This window comes from Podarcis liolepis, assembly GCF_965112155.1.
Source record: "Podarcis liolepis genome assembly, chromosome: 3".
NCBI lineage: Eukaryota > Metazoa > Chordata > Lepidosauria > Squamata > Lacertidae > Podarcis > Podarcis liolepis.
In genome coordinates this window covers 111,993,274-112,011,102 of record NC_139557.1, presented here as the reverse complement: position 1 = coordinate 112,011,102, position 17,829 = coordinate 111,993,274, and the positions used below count along the sequence as shown (strand labels likewise).

The window sequence follows — 17,829 nt, the reverse complement described above, 5'->3', positions numbered from 1 at the left end:
GATCTAAGGCTGTGGATAGGAATTCAGTTGCTTCTGAACTATACTGTGTGTGATAAAAATAATATACCATGCATTGTGATTCTGGATACATGAAAATACAATGCACCTGATTCAAATCATGTTTATTGAGATGCAGACCCCCCTTGATTTCAGGGGGAATGACTGACTTGGAAGAGTGTTTTAGGACTGACCACTTAGGACATTTTTCATGTGACATTCTGTGCTTGCGCCCAATTGCTAATGGTGCATTTAGATAATCACTTTTTATGGGAGCCTCACTGAAGATTAAACTTGACTATTTAATTCTTGACTGCTGTAGAATGTGAGAAATCGGCTCAAAAGTATTGCAAATTGAAATGGCATCAGAGAATATGAAAGTTCTGTCTCTGATGCCAAGGTCTGTGATGGCTCATTCACACAAGCATGGAAGCTCATTGAGTCATTTCTTCTGTATCTGATTCATGAAAACACTCTTCGAACTGATCCAAACACCTATAATCAGTGCACCTAATGAAATTTTTTATCCCACCCCTTTTGAACAGGAGACCCCCGCACCATACCACAAACTGCTTTTAAAACTCCTTCAGCTAGGGAAAAAAATAATAGTAGCATGGTGTTTGCTACTTTAGAAGCTTCTTAGGATACATACTGCTGGTTTAATTGTTTGCTGGACCATGGTCAAAGATACTGTATTAGGATAAAGTCCTCATCTTATAGAAATCAGTGGTAAAATCCCATTGATTTAAGTGGAAGAGATTGTAGCCTTAGTGGGTAAAGACTAACCTATAATACCTTCTTGTGTAAATGCTTTTATAATGACTGGAGTGGTTATCTGCCATCATCCTTCCATAATCTGTAAGCAATTTTTTTCATGTAGTTTGAAGAAGCCATTTATGGTCTGTAGTAAGATAGTTCTCATTAAGAACAACTCCCCAACAAAAATATTTTTCTCAGTCTATTGAACAGGTGTTACATTCTTTCTCTCTCTCACACACAAAGGAATGCAATGGAACATTTTACAAGCAACTAATAAAAAGGAAGAGAGATGGTTTATGGACACAAAACATAAATAATTGTTCTGTTACTGATGCAAAGTCATACAGGCTTCAGTATGAACAATGGAAAGAAATACAGAATCACATTTTGTTATGAGAAAATGGAATAGCACTTGACACTTGGAAGAGAACCTTTATATCTATATATATATTAAAATACAAAAATATGCTTCTGTTGAAGGCTTAAAGAAAATAACTTAAACTATGAGAAGCAAGGAAATTCACAGTTGGGACGGAAACTCCTTTGCGAATCTATTGCAATAATGAGGCCATCATTTATCCCTTAGAAAAGTTAACACAGCGCCCATCCATTTGGGTGGAAGTTGTGCAGACAAAGGATGGTAAATGGAGTAGAAGTTTCAGAAGTGCCTAAATGATGGCTGAGATTAACCTGCTATGCAAGTTGGATCTCAATCCCAAACGTAATAGTCTATATGCAAAGAGGTACTTTAGGCTACCCCAACAGTCTACCTGTGCTTACCCAGTGGGAATTTTGACTTTGGCTCTGAAACCAATCCCCCATGACATGTTAAAAATACTTTTGAAACTTCACCCAGTTTCAGAAGTGTTTTGTCATGCACCATAGGGGTGGGTGGGGTGCTCGTTAAGAAATGTAAGTACAAAGCACCACAGGCTGCAAAGAACAGATCTTTAAATCCTTGCCACTGACTTGAGAGTAAGTGCTGCTGAAAATCGGTTTACTAGTAACCTGCAATTTATTCTGCAGTGTTCCCTTTGAAGTCTTTGGTCTAGTGCAGACATAACACTGCTGATCTCTTACCTATGGATAATGGATTGGGAGTGAGCTGTGAGCTGCTGCACTTCTTCCACCTGTTTGCTTTTTACCATAGTTCAGCATTAAATCTGCACCAATAGTTGCCTAAGGTTCCCATATTAATCGGGGATTGCAAATCCTGGTTTGGAGAAGGTATAGTTAGTGTTAATGATAATTTAGTGTTGATAAATATGTAATACAAATCTGTGATTAAGCTGACAAGTGACCGGACCCAAGATAGACCGGAGGGGGGGGGGGGATTCTTGCACACTATTGTGTGTGCACTTAGCCATAGGATAGTTGTGAAAATACTATGCCTAGTGATTAAGTATGGGAGTTTCTGAACATTCTTGCTATTGTAAATTCAAGTCATATCCCTAACTTGTTTTTAAAAAGGTATTGTGATGAAAATATAAGGCACCAATATGTTTTGAGTTACACATTGCTTCTATAGGTCTTCCTACATCCTAAAAGGAAAGTGCAGTTTCCTTCTCATGCAAATATTTGCTCATTTTATCAAAAGGCAGGTAGTATATATATAAACTAACTGCTGACTCATGAACGAAATGAAAAATATCCTGTAGTGAGTTGTTTTTAAAATATCCTAGTCTTTGCATAGGAATAACTGCTGCTTACAGTGCAATCCTATGAAGTTTACTTTGAAATCAGTTGAACTTCCATGGGACTTATTCCCAAGTAAGTGTACATAGGATTTCCATGTCAGTGCTATAATCCACAAACCATTATAGACTGGTCCCACTGGGATTGCTCTTAAATAAGTGTAGTTGAGGTCTAATGTAACACATACAGCTCAATCCTATGTAAGTTTACTCCCAAAAGCAGGCCTAACTTTGTTTAAGGCCGGCATGGCCAAACCTGGCCCTCCAGAGGTTTTCAGACTACAATTCCCATCATCCCTGACCACTGGTCCTGTTAGCTAGGGATGATGGGAGTTGTAGTCCCAAAAAACATCTGGGGGGCCAAGTTTGGCCATGCCTGGTTTAAGGAGACTTGCTCCTGAGCACATATGTATAGGATTGCATCCATAGTCTGTCTGAGTGCAGGATCTAGTCCCAAACTATATTTTTTTAAAAGGAAGAAAAATCTAAATAACTTGAAATCAATAAAAATTTCCCTCAAACTTAAATTGGGCATAAATTATTTCTTCATATCTGAGAAACTGAGAGAAATGCATTCTTTAAAATTTTACCAAAATTCAAAGCTCCTCCTCCCTTAAACTCCTGAAGACATAGCTTTAAACATAATTTCCTACTGATCAATGACAGTAGCGCCCTGAATGAAACATGAAAATTAATATATTCAAAGTCCACATGGAGCATCTTGAAATCATACTACTGTCATCAGTGAAACCGTTCTCCTGATGATGAAGAGACTGTTTGAAACCACAAGGTGATTATTATATGGAATTGACATTTTTGCTTTCTTCCTGTTCTAAGAGTTTCTTTACTAGTTTCTCTAAAGTAAAAAGATGTTCATCTACATCTTCTGGCACGAGATCCCTGAGGGAGTTGCAGAGTTCAAACAGGTATTCTGTGTTTCTTCCACTGGGACCAACTGCATTAAAAATCTGTTTGGCAATTTCTTCTAGAGGTGCTGGTCCAAGGTAGTTAGGGTTTTCGCAGGTTCCAATATATAACAGCACATCAAAGGGCTCCACTGAGGGATCTTTCGGATAGAAAATGACAGTTGTAGTCCTGTAGCCACCTTTCTCTCGGAAATCAAGATATGCTTTTACTTCACCTTCTTGTCCTGGTGGCAGTTTGTATGCAACACCCCATACACAGCCCTGTTGAAGAACACAACCAGGAAGGTAAAACATACTTCACTTTAATGATGCAAAAGGAAGCAATTTAAATCAGGGATGGGGAATCTGGCCCTCTGCATGTTGTGTGACTACAACTCCCATTGTCCCCTGGCATCCTTCTTGGAGAAAATGGAGAGCCTACACCCCTCTCTTTATCCTGTTTTTCCTCCCACACAGGCTTATATCAGGGGGGAAAGCTACAAGAAGGAAGGTATTACCTGGCAAAGATTTATTTATTATTATGTTTATATTATACCTTTCCTCCAAGGAGTTCAAGGTGGTGTGCATAGCTCTCTCCCTCTGCATTCTATCCTAACAACAACCCTGTGCGGTAGATTAGGCTGAGAGGCAGCAACTGGCTCAAGGCCCCCCAGTGAGTTTCATGGCTGGGAGGGAACTTGCACCTGGTCTCTGCAGCCATAATCCAGCACTACACCACACTGAGCTATTGCCATGTACTATCTAGTCCTGGCCTAAAAGACACCTGTGTTTAAAAGTGACTTAGTCAATGTTATGTTTATCTGGTGTGTGGTTAGTAACTCTGTTAAATATTAGGAAATCCCCCTTTCATGTTTTTTTCCAGACTTGTCTTGCTTTTTCACTCTGCTTAAGCTAACATGTAATCCTGTAAGTACTGTACTGTTGAAACAGGTCTGATTGTGCTAGTGTAGTGATATTTAAAATGAAATAAGAAAATTGCTAGTTAGAAGTTTTATTCTTATTTTTACTGCACTTTTAGTGGTACACTAATAATTGAAGATTGTTTACAGACTATAGATATACAAGTTGTTATTTGCATTGATCTGAATTAGTTTGTTTTACCAGGACAAATACAGTAGAGGGAGAAAACACACACAAGCTGAACTATTCTTTGCTTATAGAGGAATCTGTCTGTTAGCATAATGGGGTCCCAACTGCACAGCAGTGTGAAAAAACCTACCAGAAAGGTACAGAAAATTCACAATGGCTGACACTATGCTCTATTTTGCTGGCCTTGTCAACTACAAAAAAATGGTTTAAGTCTATAGCAGCTATTACATTGATCTCAATTCAGTGTTAGCATTACAGGGAAACTTTCTGAGATTCAAGCAGTTTTTTCCGATCAAATGGAAAGTTCCATGTTTCAGTTTCTAAGCTGTGTTTCACTCAAATCTGCTCTTAACATTTAGAAATGAGTGGTGTCACTGCCTACAGTGAAAGTGGGTAAAGTCCAGGGGAGAGAAACAATGGCTGGTTATGCAACACCATCCACATTACAAAAGGATGATTATGATTGACGAATATGCTAAAATATTAAGAACAATATTATTATTATTATTATTATTATTATTATTATTATTATTATTATTTATTACAACAATACTGCTATTTTGAATTTTACACCTTTGACATACTAAACCATGATTTAACATGGCATGCACAAGTGGCAGCAAACACCAGGCTTATGTGTTCCTACCTGGTGGCCAGGAGGATGAGTAAAGCTTTTACTTTGCCTTAACCTTAAGAGTGGCTGGGGAAACCCAGCCAGGTGGGTGGGGTATAAATAATAAATTATTATTATTAACCATGGTTGTATGGCAAACTGGTTGATTCAAACTGTGAGTGTTGTGGTGAGACCTACTTGATAAAGATAATAAAGGCATGTTATTTTACAAAGCTAAGCTATGATTAATTTCAAACAAACAAACTTCTGAATCTGGTTTCTGAAGCTGGTTTGTTTAAATTAACCATGACTAGCAACAGCCACATTTCTTGGTTTAAATCACACAGGGAGTTGTAGTTAATTGGAAGCAAGAACGTCCCAATTCTTGCTGTTAGCTGCACAGGATGGAAGCATGCAAACCCACAGCTTGTGTGGTTCATACAGTGTCCAAACCATGCAGTGGCGTAGCGTGGGGGGTGCAGGGGGGGCCGGCCGCACTGGGCGCAACATCTGGGGGGCGCGCGCTTGCACTCGCAGCTCTCTGCCCCTACTAAAATCCACGGGTTAGGGGGCGGAAATTACTTGCCTTGCCCCGTGTGCTGACAACCCACGCTACGCCACTGTAACCATGGCTTAGTATGACATGTGAATGCAGCCATTATCTCAGTAACTATTGCAATAGTCTGGTAAAATGGCTCACCCTTCACCTTCATATTGCAAGAGGAAAGATGGGCAGAAAATAGACTGAAAGAGGGGTTTAAGCTCACCACTAATTTGAAATAGAAACTTCATGGCCCTTGTTTTTTGTCCTATCTTAGGCATGTTTTCTTGGAATAAGTGTTCACCAGGGCTTATCATGGTGCAGAGAATTACAGTCATAGCTACTACACTGCACCTAATTCAGCAAGTCACAGGGAAGGAACCTTTCTGTTCATCTCTTCACATTGTATTCCAAGCAGATTTTAACAGATGTAATAAAAATAAAAGCATCTTCCCATTGGCAATGATCGAAAAATACCTTTAAAGCACCATGCAGATTTGCAGGAGGTATGGATATCAAAGTTCTTGCATAAAAGTTGATAGCTATGCTAGGAATGGGAAAAGAGTTTAAAATGAAGAGTACACCTAACTACTAAACTGTGTGTTGGAATTATGGATCAAAAGTGTATCTGAATATTGCGAGTGTATCTTGCAATATCTTCTCCCCAGTCCCCTCTGAAATCTACAGGTAGAGCTACACATTACAAGAAAAATAAAGGGTGAACTGGCCATTTTTATTCTTGTTCGTTTTCCACATTTTTATTATTTGTAGAAGAGGAGATTACTTCTTCCAAGCCAGGACAGTTACGCTATATATGGGCAATGGTATCTAGTGTGGGCTGGCCTGTCTTTCCCTTGCTGGTGTCAAACAACTGTTTGTGGCTTTTGTTCATTTGGCTGATGGATGAGGCCAAAGACTTCTTTCCCTTTCTGTATAGCCGTGGCCAGGTTTGGGTCAAGGAAGCATTTTTTGAAGTTCATCAGTGAGCATGGAAGATGTTTAAACACCCCTCCCTCCCTCCCTCCCTCCCTCCTAGGGCAATCACAGACTTAACAGCAGCTTGCTGAGATAATGTCCCAACCATGATGAAAGAGGCTCATTGGCTGCAATATAATGTCTTGTGGCTACATAAATCACTGAGAGAAGGGAAGGTCATAATTTCTTTTGGTGCAGTGTCAAACTGTTAGGTTTACTGCAGCCACAAAAGTCAGTAGCCTGCATTTTTTTTTTTTTTTGCTAGACTCCTAAGAGGCTAGTAGCCTATGTTGCCATGCTGCCTTCAGAGGAGAGGAAGTCCCCTCCTGTGTGGCCTACATGGAAGCTCAAGTACAGAAAACAGGAGTCTTCAAAAGTGCACAGGAATTGATTTATTAGAGGCCAGCCTGTGTGAATCAAGAGACTCCTCTTCAGGGACAGATGAACCACCTTCCTCCGGGAAATGAGTTAAACTGTGTGGTTGCCACACAGCTCGCCAAGGCTTCCCAGGCCCCCTCATCATCCTGCTCTGCATTGCAATTAAGCTTCAAAGAAGTCTTCTGTAGCCGATGGAAAACTTACTTGAAGCATAATTACAACTCAAGACAGGATGATCTTTATGGAGATTGTAGCTGGGGAGGGGTTAGCCCTCTCCAGCTGCATTTCCCAAGCAAATTACACTTTATTTCAGGCCTAACTGATGGTGGAGAAGGCAGGGGCAAGCAAGTAATGTTGTGTGCCTGGGTATGCTGCCCATTACAATTTTTCCAAATATGCCCATGGGCTCCAAAAGGTTGACTACCCCTGGTTAAACAGTCTTGCGTACTGTTGGGAAGGAACATATATCTGAAGAAATGGGTTGGGCTTAAATAAATAGTTCTTGAGTTTCTCTGGATAAAAATTGTAAGCTTTATTAACTATAAAATTATATGCATGTTTACTCGGAACTAAGTCCCACTGTGTCCTGTAGGGCTTGCTCCCAGGTAAGTGCATAGGATTGCAGCCCATGTTACTTTTTCTGTATTTCAGAATTAAAGAAATACAGCTGTACAGTATTATCAAAATATGCTTCTGAGTTTTTCCGGAAGAATGTATATACTAAATGGTATATAAAAACAGAATCTACTATACCTCAGGATCTTCAATAAGTGTCACAACTCTTCCAGGCTAAAATTAAAAGAAATATCACAGTAAAAAGTTTTTATTATTAAATCAGTAGCAAAAATGGAAATATATATATTTAAAAAGAGGACCACAAGACTATCAAACCAATACAATCCATTTGGAAGAGTGTGACCTTTATTTCTGATGTTGCGTGGTACTGTATCAAATCTGTGCTTAGGGCAGACACACTATGAGCCTGACAACTGCATGGCCCAGTTAAAGGCTGAACACTTATTAGCGCTTTCTCTAGTGATTTACATAACACTGACCAAAAAGTTCTGTCTTGAAGCTAGTGCAGGTGCAGTGCAACTCAAAAGTTAATTGGGGAGTAAAAACCTGGAATGGACCACAGGATTGCATGCTCCCTCCTCTTCCCAACTACGGATTGGACTTACTTTTTACCGTTCTAACCAGGGATAACAGAGCTAGTATGGTTTGGTTGTTATAGTGTCTGATTAGGGCTGGGGAGAACTGGGTTCAATCCTGAGTCAGAAGTGGTCTTGGACTAGTTCACTTACTCTTGCGTTTAACCTATCACACATACTTGTTATGAGGATATAAGGGGGTGGGAAATATGTAAACCACAATGAGAAGATTAGAAGAAGGGACAGCTAAAATGTGACACATACAATATGGGTAACTATATCCAAACTGGGGCATGTCCTTATTCTGGATTAGAATGAGCAGGCCTACCTTCTCCCTGTGGTGCATTTGAATACAAGAGGAGAGAAAGGAAAAGGAGAAGATAACCCTAGACTAGAGCCAAACTGCGTATTACTTAAACCAAAAGTGACTAAAAGTCCTCCAGATGTTGCTGCATTCCAGTTCCCATCAGCTCCAGCCGCCATGGCCCATTGTCAGGGATGATGGGAGTTGTAGCCCAACAGTTGTCTGGAGAGTGGCAGGCTAGCTGCCACAGCTTAAAATGTTGGCATACATGCCTTGACCCTTGTTGCAAACAGGGAACATTTGAGGTGGGTAGCAGCCAGCTAGCTGAACTATGACCATCTGTTTGCTGCAGAGCCCATATTGCAGCTTGGCTGGAACATAATGGTAGTGAGCAGGAGGACGTGGATGCATCTGAAGGAATTGTGCCCTATGGTCTTTGAAAGGGCAGCATCATGGGATAACACGGCTGGGCACATAACTAGGGTCTGCTGCTAACCTGGGGAGTCCCCTGGACCTGCTGTACTTCTGCCTGTTCACCCAACCCTTCTCTGTGAGTGAGCAATGATGGAAAGCGGGGCAGCAGCCTTACTCTAGACCAGGGGTCTGCAACCCGCGGCTCCGGAGCCGCATGCGGCTCTTTTACACCTTTGCCACGGCTCCGGGGCGGATACTAGCGAGGGGAGGAGGCGCATTGTGTGCCCCGACACTCCCCACTGTGGCGGGCGCTGTACTGGCTGTGACGTCGCATGGGGGCGGTGCGTGCGTTAGTCACGCACCGTCCCGACGTCACCTTCCCGGTTTTGCGGCTCCCAGTTTTCCCCCCTTCAGAAACGGGTCCAAGTGGCTCTTTTTGTCTTAAAGGTTGCAGACCCCTGCTCTAGACCTCCTATCATTTAATACTCTTTCAGTCCTCTTCACAGCAACTGAAAGTGCCTATCAGAAAGAAAAAAATGGGCATGAGTGGAAGAAATGCCAATGTGCCTAGAGCCAAATCTACAAACTGCTTAGAAGTTAATTATTTGGATTTATTTCTTTTTAATTTTGCTGGCTTCAGCGGGACCAAGCAGTGTTAAACCCAACCGGCAGGTTAACAAATTGGAGTTACATTTTTTTTAACTGCAATGCTCACCTATGTTTCACATGTTCTTAAGGACTCTTTTGAACTACCGTATATGTGAGATATTTAGCACAACAATTTCTGACTTCTGATTACTGTGCAGCTGCTGGAGTTCTGTTGCCATTAGGAAAAAATAAGCCAAGATAGAATTGGTCACTGGAGAAAACAGAATACTAAACTAGATGGACCTTCGATCTGATGTGGTAGATATATTGCAACCTGCCCCCCCCCGTGGAATTATTATTTTTACTGTTTTATTTAGTGCATTACCTTTTAGGAGGCAAGTGCATTGCACTCTTAAATACAGATTTTGTGGAATTCGTATGTGCTAGAGAAATTGGTTTATTGTAACTCTGATTATTTTTCTGTGTTTATATTGGGAGGGGGAAGCAAGAAGCTTTTTTTCCTTTTTGATATGAAAAAGTATTGTTCTTTTATTACCCATTTCAGAAGGTGTTTTTTTTTTATGGAAACAAAATAGGACAGCAACCCAAGTCCCAAAATAAAATAAGTCTTGTGCTAACATTTTCTCTCCTGAAAGTTTTGGCATTGCCATTGATAATTTTTTATTCTCCCATTTTTAGGTTGTATCATGCTTGTTTAAAGCAGTATTGGAGTGCAACAGATTTTTGTTTTAACCTTTAAAAACTACTAGGCACAATGCATTTTTGAGCAGTCAATTACTTGCTGTTGGATATTACTAAATCTAGAAAAGTTCCAGAATGTAAAGGGCTCAGAACCCAACTTCCTGTATTTTTTAAAAAGTAAAATTCTAGCCTTTATGATGGAAATATGATTGGAAGTGATTGAGCAATACCTGCTGAAATCCTGCAAGCGAGACAGAATGTGTGCGCATGTGTGTGTCAATGCCTTGTCTGTGACAATCAAGAACCATGATGATTGATCTAAAATGGCAGACATTGCAGAACTGTACACAAAATAAAACTGTGATTTTTTTTCTGGGAGCAAAACTAAAAGAGCTTGGGCGCAGAATTTTAATTTTTTAGCATAGGTTACACACAGTTCTGAGCATGGTCTATAAAAGAGTAAACCACGTACTTTTAAATTTTGTCTTTATCACCAGAAGCATTTTTCCTCTTAGTTGGGGACACCCTGATTCCTAGGTAATATTAAAGCTTTGTGCAGACATGTTGTTTGAGAACAGGTTCATTAAAGTAATCACTGGTGGTATTTGCATATTCAGTATGTTCCTGAGAACTGGGTACCCTTCCCAGGTATTTAGCAAAGGAATTTAGCACCAGATCTTATATCTGAACCAGTCCTCAGAATCGGCCTTAAATAGTTCTATTGAGCTGATGTCTAACCTCAGTTATGAACTCACTATTTGACCTAAGGCTGTTGTCAACAAAATGGAAATAAGAATGAGGTACACAAGAATTTTTATGTAGTTACTGTCTCCCTGCTCTTCTAAAGAACAGTCATTTATATATATTTTCTGAACATCAAATACTAATCGACACTTGGCTCAGTTTAATCCAATTGGCTGTTTAAAGAGACAATTTTACCCAGAATAGTCATTAATAATGTTTTGTACATTATTAATGTACCTGTTTTTTGTACCTGTTTTTTCTTTTTAAAAAACAAGCTGTTGTCTGTCTTGCAGTTTGAGTCAGATTGTCAATCTTAATCTTTGTTGCAAACTTCTTGTTCATGCAGAACAAAAGAAAAAATGCAACATACATTATATCAATTTAGCATTTTTCTGTATTTATGGCTGTGTTTTCACAAAATATTATGATGCACCTTAAAATGATTCCCAGAAGTCTATCTTAAGGACTACAGGTTAGAGATGTGAATTTGGTAAATGTAAGGGGTTCTGAAAGGCACAAGCTGTAATAAACAACAATATGGCATATTCTCATCCACAAAATAATGCCAATTATTTCTAAGTGTTGCTTCATGTATGTTGACAGTCAGCTAAGTACTTCTGATGACTGAATAATCTGCCGCATATGCAGCTGTAAATAACATAGCCCAGCCCTGTCAATGCCATTCTTTTAGATTTCTGGACGTTTCTGGATCCCATTGTTTCCTTAGCTCAACAAATGCTATTTAGAATTATATAAGCTCTATAGCCCTTGTATAGTGAGAAGCACATCGGGTTTCAAAGTACTTCAAAGTACTTTAAAATCTATTGTTTCCATTGAGGTAGCTTTAAAAATGCACTTTTCATGAAATGGAACAGTTTCCGAGAGTTCCTCAGAAATTTGGGATGCACAAACTTCTGATGGGTGGATGAAATATTTATGTTCTTTATACTGCTAATAGCATACTGAAACTCATACAAACACTAGCTAGAATGGATGTGAGTTGCTTAGATATTTTTCTAGTAGCTAACAGCCTTAATTTTATCAATTGTGACCTGAAGCTGAAGATAATGCTACAAATATAATTATGGTTATGATTCTAAATACACTTTAGTATTAAAAAAGAAGAAGACACTGTTATTGGGCCAATGTTCGCTAGAGAGAAGGAGATCTCTGAACAGTGATCTAGAGAAAAGTAGACAAGTTTGTGTACACTACCAATTTTTCCTGGATGGTGAAATCCCAAGCAAACTCTGAAAAGGATCTCTAAAAAAGAGTGAGGGGATTAAGAAAAAAAATGTAGGGGTGGCGAGAGAGACATGATAGTAGCTTATAAAGGCAGGGAATGGTGTGGATAGAGTATACAGAAATTATTTTCCTCTTAACACTCAATACTTGAAGTTGAAGTCATTCATGAAATTGATTTGCAGTGGGTTCAACATTATAGGCAGGATTATATTCATACTGAATGGAAAATAAGGAATATAATACTGTAGGAGAAGCTGTACTGATAACTGCATTAGCGACATTACCTGGTATGTTAGTAACTAAGTTTAGCTATTTGGACAGGTAATACAAAATAAAAGAGGACGGAAGATCTGTGTCTTCATCACAGCAAGCTCCCCATGTAAAGAAATAAAATAGTTTGAGAACCACCCACCTCCATCTGAATTTTTGACAACCGAAACATTAGCCTTGACAGAAGAATGGGAAAATGAGAGCACAGGGTGTGCTTTAAGGGGAGTTTTAGGGGTAAGAACTACAGAATCGTTATGTTGGGCCTCAACAAACTCCAGCATCGTAAGAAGGGAAACCCATATACCTGCTTATGTCACTTGTAATAAAATATTGGGGGGGGGGGGAGTTTAGCCAGGGAGTAGCTTGCAATTCCACATGGGCTTCAACATAGCTATTTCCAAGATTCTTGGTGTAAGTACTGAGTTACACGTTCAGAAGAATTGCATCGTATTTTTCTGTTAGCATGCCACTTTGGGAAGCCAGTGGTGGAGCATCCATGGCAGCTTGCTTTTCCACATCAAAACATCTGCACAGAAAGAATGAGTATTTTAGGGTTGAGACTAGGCTAGAACCTTCCCTAATGTGCTAGGTTTCCAGTTGTGGGGAGTTTTTGATGAGGGAGAGCATTTCCCCCCTAACTACAGTGCTCTCTGAGATTCTTCCAAACACATACACCAACCTTACCTATTTATGCCTAAGAAAAGGAAGTTGACCTAAATATTTCCCAACATAACCTCTCTCCCTTCTATCTGAAATATCTCAGGAAATACCCCATTGGATTCAGCATGACTTACTTCTGAGAAAACATGCACAGGATTGGGCTATGAATCTATAGAGTTCTTTGAAAAACAAACAAACTAGGACTTCTGTTTGTTTACCCTAACAGATATACCAAGATTAAACCCCACTTTTCCCTGACAAATATTCAAGAAAAAGTAGGTGCAGTAGATTGTGACATAATGCAGTGACATATGACTGAAGATGGGAAGCCCCCCATCCTTTGTGCTCCCCAAAATAGGGGATCAACCTCAGGCTTGAACAGTGCCATTAAAAGGTTTGCAAAAGTTGCTTAACTATAAAGTGTGTGTCTATGGGTGTCTATCTCAACACCCACCCTGGTCTTTTAAGAAAGTTTAATAGTAACCGGCCCTGTTTGGTGCCTAGCATAACCGGCTGAGGGTGTATAGCTTATGTAAGAGGTGACCCAATGTACAGCAATTAAGCAAAGGTACACAAGGAAGAACCGTCTTGGGAACTGTGCCAACATCCTCAAATGTTCTCTCTGATGTTCATCTACTGTCCTCTCGTACTGCCTTCGCAAATGAACCGTGCCACCCCTTTCAGCATAATCAGGAAAATACGAGCATCTTGCATCGGTGGTTGCACTGATTTGCTAACCGGCTTTTGCGTGGCACGGAGAGAGAAAAGCCTGCGTGTGTATTTGCGTGGAAAATGTTTGCAGGAAAGTGAACGGTTACAAAACCCACATGGTTGTGCGTTGACAAGAGTAAACCCGAGCGGTAATAAGCGCTGGGCTGTAAGTGAAAGCGCGTCTGGTTTCTGGGGACTTCTCTGTGCGCGGGGAAAACAGAGAGACACTCTTATTGTGAGACAGCCGTCTTGGCGCTTGTGTACCTGCGGTGACCGGGCAAATGGCAGCGGGGCTAGCAGCCCAACACTTCTGCGATGGGTTGGCGGCGCAATTCAGTCCTCTGCAACTCCGCCAAACTCCAGCAGCCCCGGTGCGCCCTTCTTCCCACGGAAGGAGAACCGCGAGGTACCCCCGAGTCCTGCCTGCCTGCCTCTTCCCCATCCTCTCCCAACCTCTCGCCGCTCACCTTGCCCGGCACTCCGCGGTGATCCGTGCTGCCTTGCCAGAACCTCCTGCTGTAGCCCGTGATGTACCCGACCATCTTGTCCTCGTAAGGGAAATCCACCTTCCAGATGAGGGAGCCGTAGCCAAACACCCACATGCTTCTCGCGCCGCCGCTCTCCTCTCCTTCTTCGCTCTCCCGGCGATCGGGAGGCAGGGGGCGGCCCTGCTGGGGGCTGCCGGAGCTCTGCATTCTCTCCACGGCCAGCGATCGCTCGGCAAGGCACCCTGGGGCTTGTAGTGCAGCTTGCTCGGCCGAGCGACCTCCGCGGCTCCAGCGCCGGCTTCCCGATCGGGCCACGTGCTTCTCCTTCGGGCTGTCGCCGCTAGAGGCGGCTGAGCCTGCGGGTCAAAGGCAACACAGGGTTGGCCAGCCTGAACTACAGCTCCCAGCATCCTTTTCTGTCCTGGGGGGGAGGTGATGCGGGAGGGCTGGTCTTCATAAGGCCGTTGCTCCCCTCCCCTTCCTTCCTTTGAAGAGAAATGCAGCTGGTCAGCAGCGGATGCTTTTAAGGAGAGGTGACCCATACGGTAAATTGCAAAGCTCTCCTCCCTTTCCCCTTGTCCTCCTCTTGCAAGCGCGGTGGAAAGGCATCCGCTTTGCACGCAGGTGGATGCATGTCCGAATAGGGCTGGGAAAGCGCCGCTGCCTGTCAGTGCGAGCCATGCTGAGTTATATGGGCCGCTGGTCTCGGTATAAGGCAGCTACCAGTGTTCCCAGCCGCGGCTATACCCACGGGCTCTAGGGGGCCAACCAAACCAAGACACAGGACATTTAAATTGCAGTATTCTAACATAACTTCATCATGTCAATTCATAGTACATACAAAGGTGCATCTATTAATTTCATATATATATGTGTGTGTGTATATATATATATAAAATGAAAAATTCCTTCCAGTAGCACCTTAAAGACCAACTAAGTTAGTTCTTGGTATGAGCTTTCGTGTGCATGCACACTTCTTCAGATACACTGAAACAGAAGTTGCCAGACCCTTCTATATAGTGAGAAGGTGGGGAGGGGTATTACTCAGAAGGGTGGTGGGAATGGGAGATTGGCAGATAGCTGAGATGAGCCTGTTGATGACTCTTAACGACTCTATATATATATGCGCAGCAGGGACACAGGTGGCACTGTGGGTTAAACCACAGAGCCTAGGACTTGCCAATCAGAAGGTTGGCAGTTCGAATCCCCGTGACGGGGTGAGCTCCTGTTGCTCGGTCCCTGCTCCTGCCAACCTAGCAGTTCGAAAGCATGTCAAAAATGCAAGTAGATAAATAGGTACTGCTCTCGCGGGAAGGTAAATGGCGTTTCCGTGCGCTGCTCTGGTTCGCCAGAAGCGGCTTAGTCATGCTGGCCACATGACCCCTCAGCCAATAAGGTGAGATGAGCGCCACGACCCCAGAGTCGGCCACGACTGGACCTAATGGTCAGGGGTCCCTTTACCTTTACCTATATATGCACAGCATACTTCATTGAGTTCCTGCTCACGATGATACAAGACTGGATATTGGGATAGAATCAAACTAAATGGGGGGAGAGTACTGAAATGTGTTTTGCAGCAGGGCCCATAACAAATTATGACTACCAAGTGCATTCCCCAATCCGACTCACCCAATCCCACTGCCCGCAGTATGAGGGCAAGTGAGCAAGCAGAGATGAAGCAGCCAGTGCCTCCTTTTGCCTATAAGAGGAGCCCTGCTGTATCAAGCTAACAGGCCCATCTAGTCCAGCATCTTTGTTCTCACCTGTGGCCAATGAGATGCCTATGGGAAGTTCACAGTCAGGACCATATTGCAGTGGTTCTAGCCCTTCACCAACAGGGAAATGTAAAATTCAGTGTAAACAAGTGTAAAGTGATGCATGTCAGGGCAATATATCACACATGTTAATATGTTCAGAAGGGGGAGAGAGGTTGCTATTTACAATTTTATTGTTAATGGTCTCTGACAACAGTTGCGGATTGGCTGCTTTAATTGCAAGATAAAAGTGGCATTTTATGCATGCTTAATGTAATGTGTTGTTTTGCCCTCAGTAGAGGTGGCAGTGCAGTTATTGTGCATGCCTACCTATAAGTAAGAATTTCCGGAGTAGTAGCCCTGTTAGTTTCTTACAACAAAACCAATAAAATGAGACTTGTGGCACCCTTAAGAGACTGTACTATCTTGCAAATTTCAAAACTTCATGCCATAATAGATTTATTAGTCTTTGAGGTCCACAAGACTCCTAGTTTTACCTGTGGGTAGGTCCACTGAGCTGAACAACACAAATATTTTAAAACCCTTGAAAGTAACGGCTAAAAACTTGGATAAAAATGGAAGGTTTTGCCTGGCACCTAAAACTAGACAAAGATGATGTCAGATAACCTCCTTGGGTTGAGCAGTCCACAAATGGGGATTCCACTACTGAAATTCCACCTTTCTTGTGTTGCCATCCTCTGGGAGGGTTTCAGATGAGAATTTGAGGGGAGAGGTGTTCCTTGAGGTATGTAAGGTTCCCTCAGCCATGTAAGGTTTTATAGGTGAAACCAGCACTTTGAATTGAGCCCTGAAACTAAAAGATAGTCAGATTGTCTCAGGTGCTCAGATTGTCTTGCCCTGGTGAGCAGCCTGGCTGCTGAATTCTGCAGCAGCTGCACTTTCTGAACTGTCCAAAAAGCAGCCCCATTTATAATGCATTGTGGTAATCTATCCTGGAGGTTACCAGAGCATAGATGGCAGATTTTAGCCTATCCCTGTGTAGATACAGAAGTAGCTGGGCCACCATCGTCCTACACGCTATTCCAACTTCTGTTAAGCCTGCAAAAATGTTAATTCGTGAGACATTTGAAACTTGTGTAAGTCAAGTATAATTGTAGAATTTCACTCACCTTTTTCATCTGGGGCCTGGTTTGTCCATGCCAGTTCTCAGCCATCAATGCATTTTGAAGCAAGACTTCAAATGTCAACGAGATCCAAAGCGATATCTTTATCACACAGGCTTCAAAACACTTTCCTCAGATTAGTTTATAAACGAGATAAGTTGGAGATTTCTACTTCAAAAAGTGTAATTTTTTTGCTGAGATAACGTATTGTCGACATCCTGATCTGCGCTAACTTTGTCAACGTGTGTTTTCATTTTCTCTCTTATTTTTTTTTGCTAGGATTCTGTTCAAATGGATTTCACGGAAGCCTACTCTGACAGGTGCTCTGCGGTTGGGCTTGCAGCGAGAGAAGGCAATGCCAAGCAACTGAAGAAGCTTATCAAGAAAGGGTATAGTGTTGATGTCCCCGATAACAGGGGCTGGATGGCAATCCATGAAGCAGCATTTCACAACGCAAGTGAATGTCTGAAGCTCTTAATTCAGGCAGGTAAAGGAAAACAGTGTCTCATACAAAAACAGTGCTTTAGGATCCACTGTTCTCCAGTAATAATAATAATAATAATAATAATAATAATAATAATAATAATAATAATATTTTTTTATTTATACCCCGCCCTCCCCAGCCAAGACCGGGCTCAGGGCGGCTAACAACCAATAATAAAAACAAGTTGATTAAAATACTATTTAAAAGATTAAGATACA

General features: G+C 41.7%; 2 protein-coding genes across 7 annotated transcripts in view; one reads left to right on the top strand and one right to left on the bottom strand.

Moving 5' to 3' along the window:
• The window catches only part of ASB3 (ankyrin repeat and SOCS box containing 3), a 46,424-nt gene that overhangs the window by 2,514 nt on the left and 26,081 nt on the right, over positions 1–17,829 (top strand). For 4 of the 5 annotated variants that reach the window (XM_083494496.1, XM_083494492.1, XM_083494494.1 and 1 more), the window contains one exon: positions 17,407–17,614. In XM_083494496.1, coding sequence (XP_083350622.1) covers positions 17,419–17,614 — 196 coding nt within the window. In that variant the 5' untranslated portion in view covers positions 17,407–17,418. Of the gene's footprint in view, positions 1–14,682; positions 14,795–17,406; positions 17,615–17,829 lie in introns of those variants that run through there. The other variant, XM_083494495.1, reaches the window with a different exon arrangement.
• On the bottom strand, positions 943–14,583 carry CHAC2 (ChaC glutathione specific gamma-glutamylcyclotransferase 2). Of its 2 annotated transcripts, XM_083494866.1 has the most exons (4): positions 14,229–14,580; positions 7,726–7,761; positions 2,801–3,637; positions 943–2,754 (listed from the first exon to the last, which is right to left on the bottom strand). In XM_083494866.1, exons 1-3 carry the CDS (start codon positions 14,454–14,456, stop codon positions 3,248–3,250), a joined length of 654 nt encoding a protein of 217 aa, XP_083350992.1. In that variant the 5' UTR covers positions 14,457–14,580; the 3' UTR covers positions 943–2,754; positions 2,801–3,247. The 2 variants fall into 2 exon arrangements, with proteins under 2 accessions (XP_083350992.1, XP_083350993.1); XM_083494867.1 differs by lacking the exon at positions 7,726–7,761 and having other exon boundaries at positions 14,229–14,583.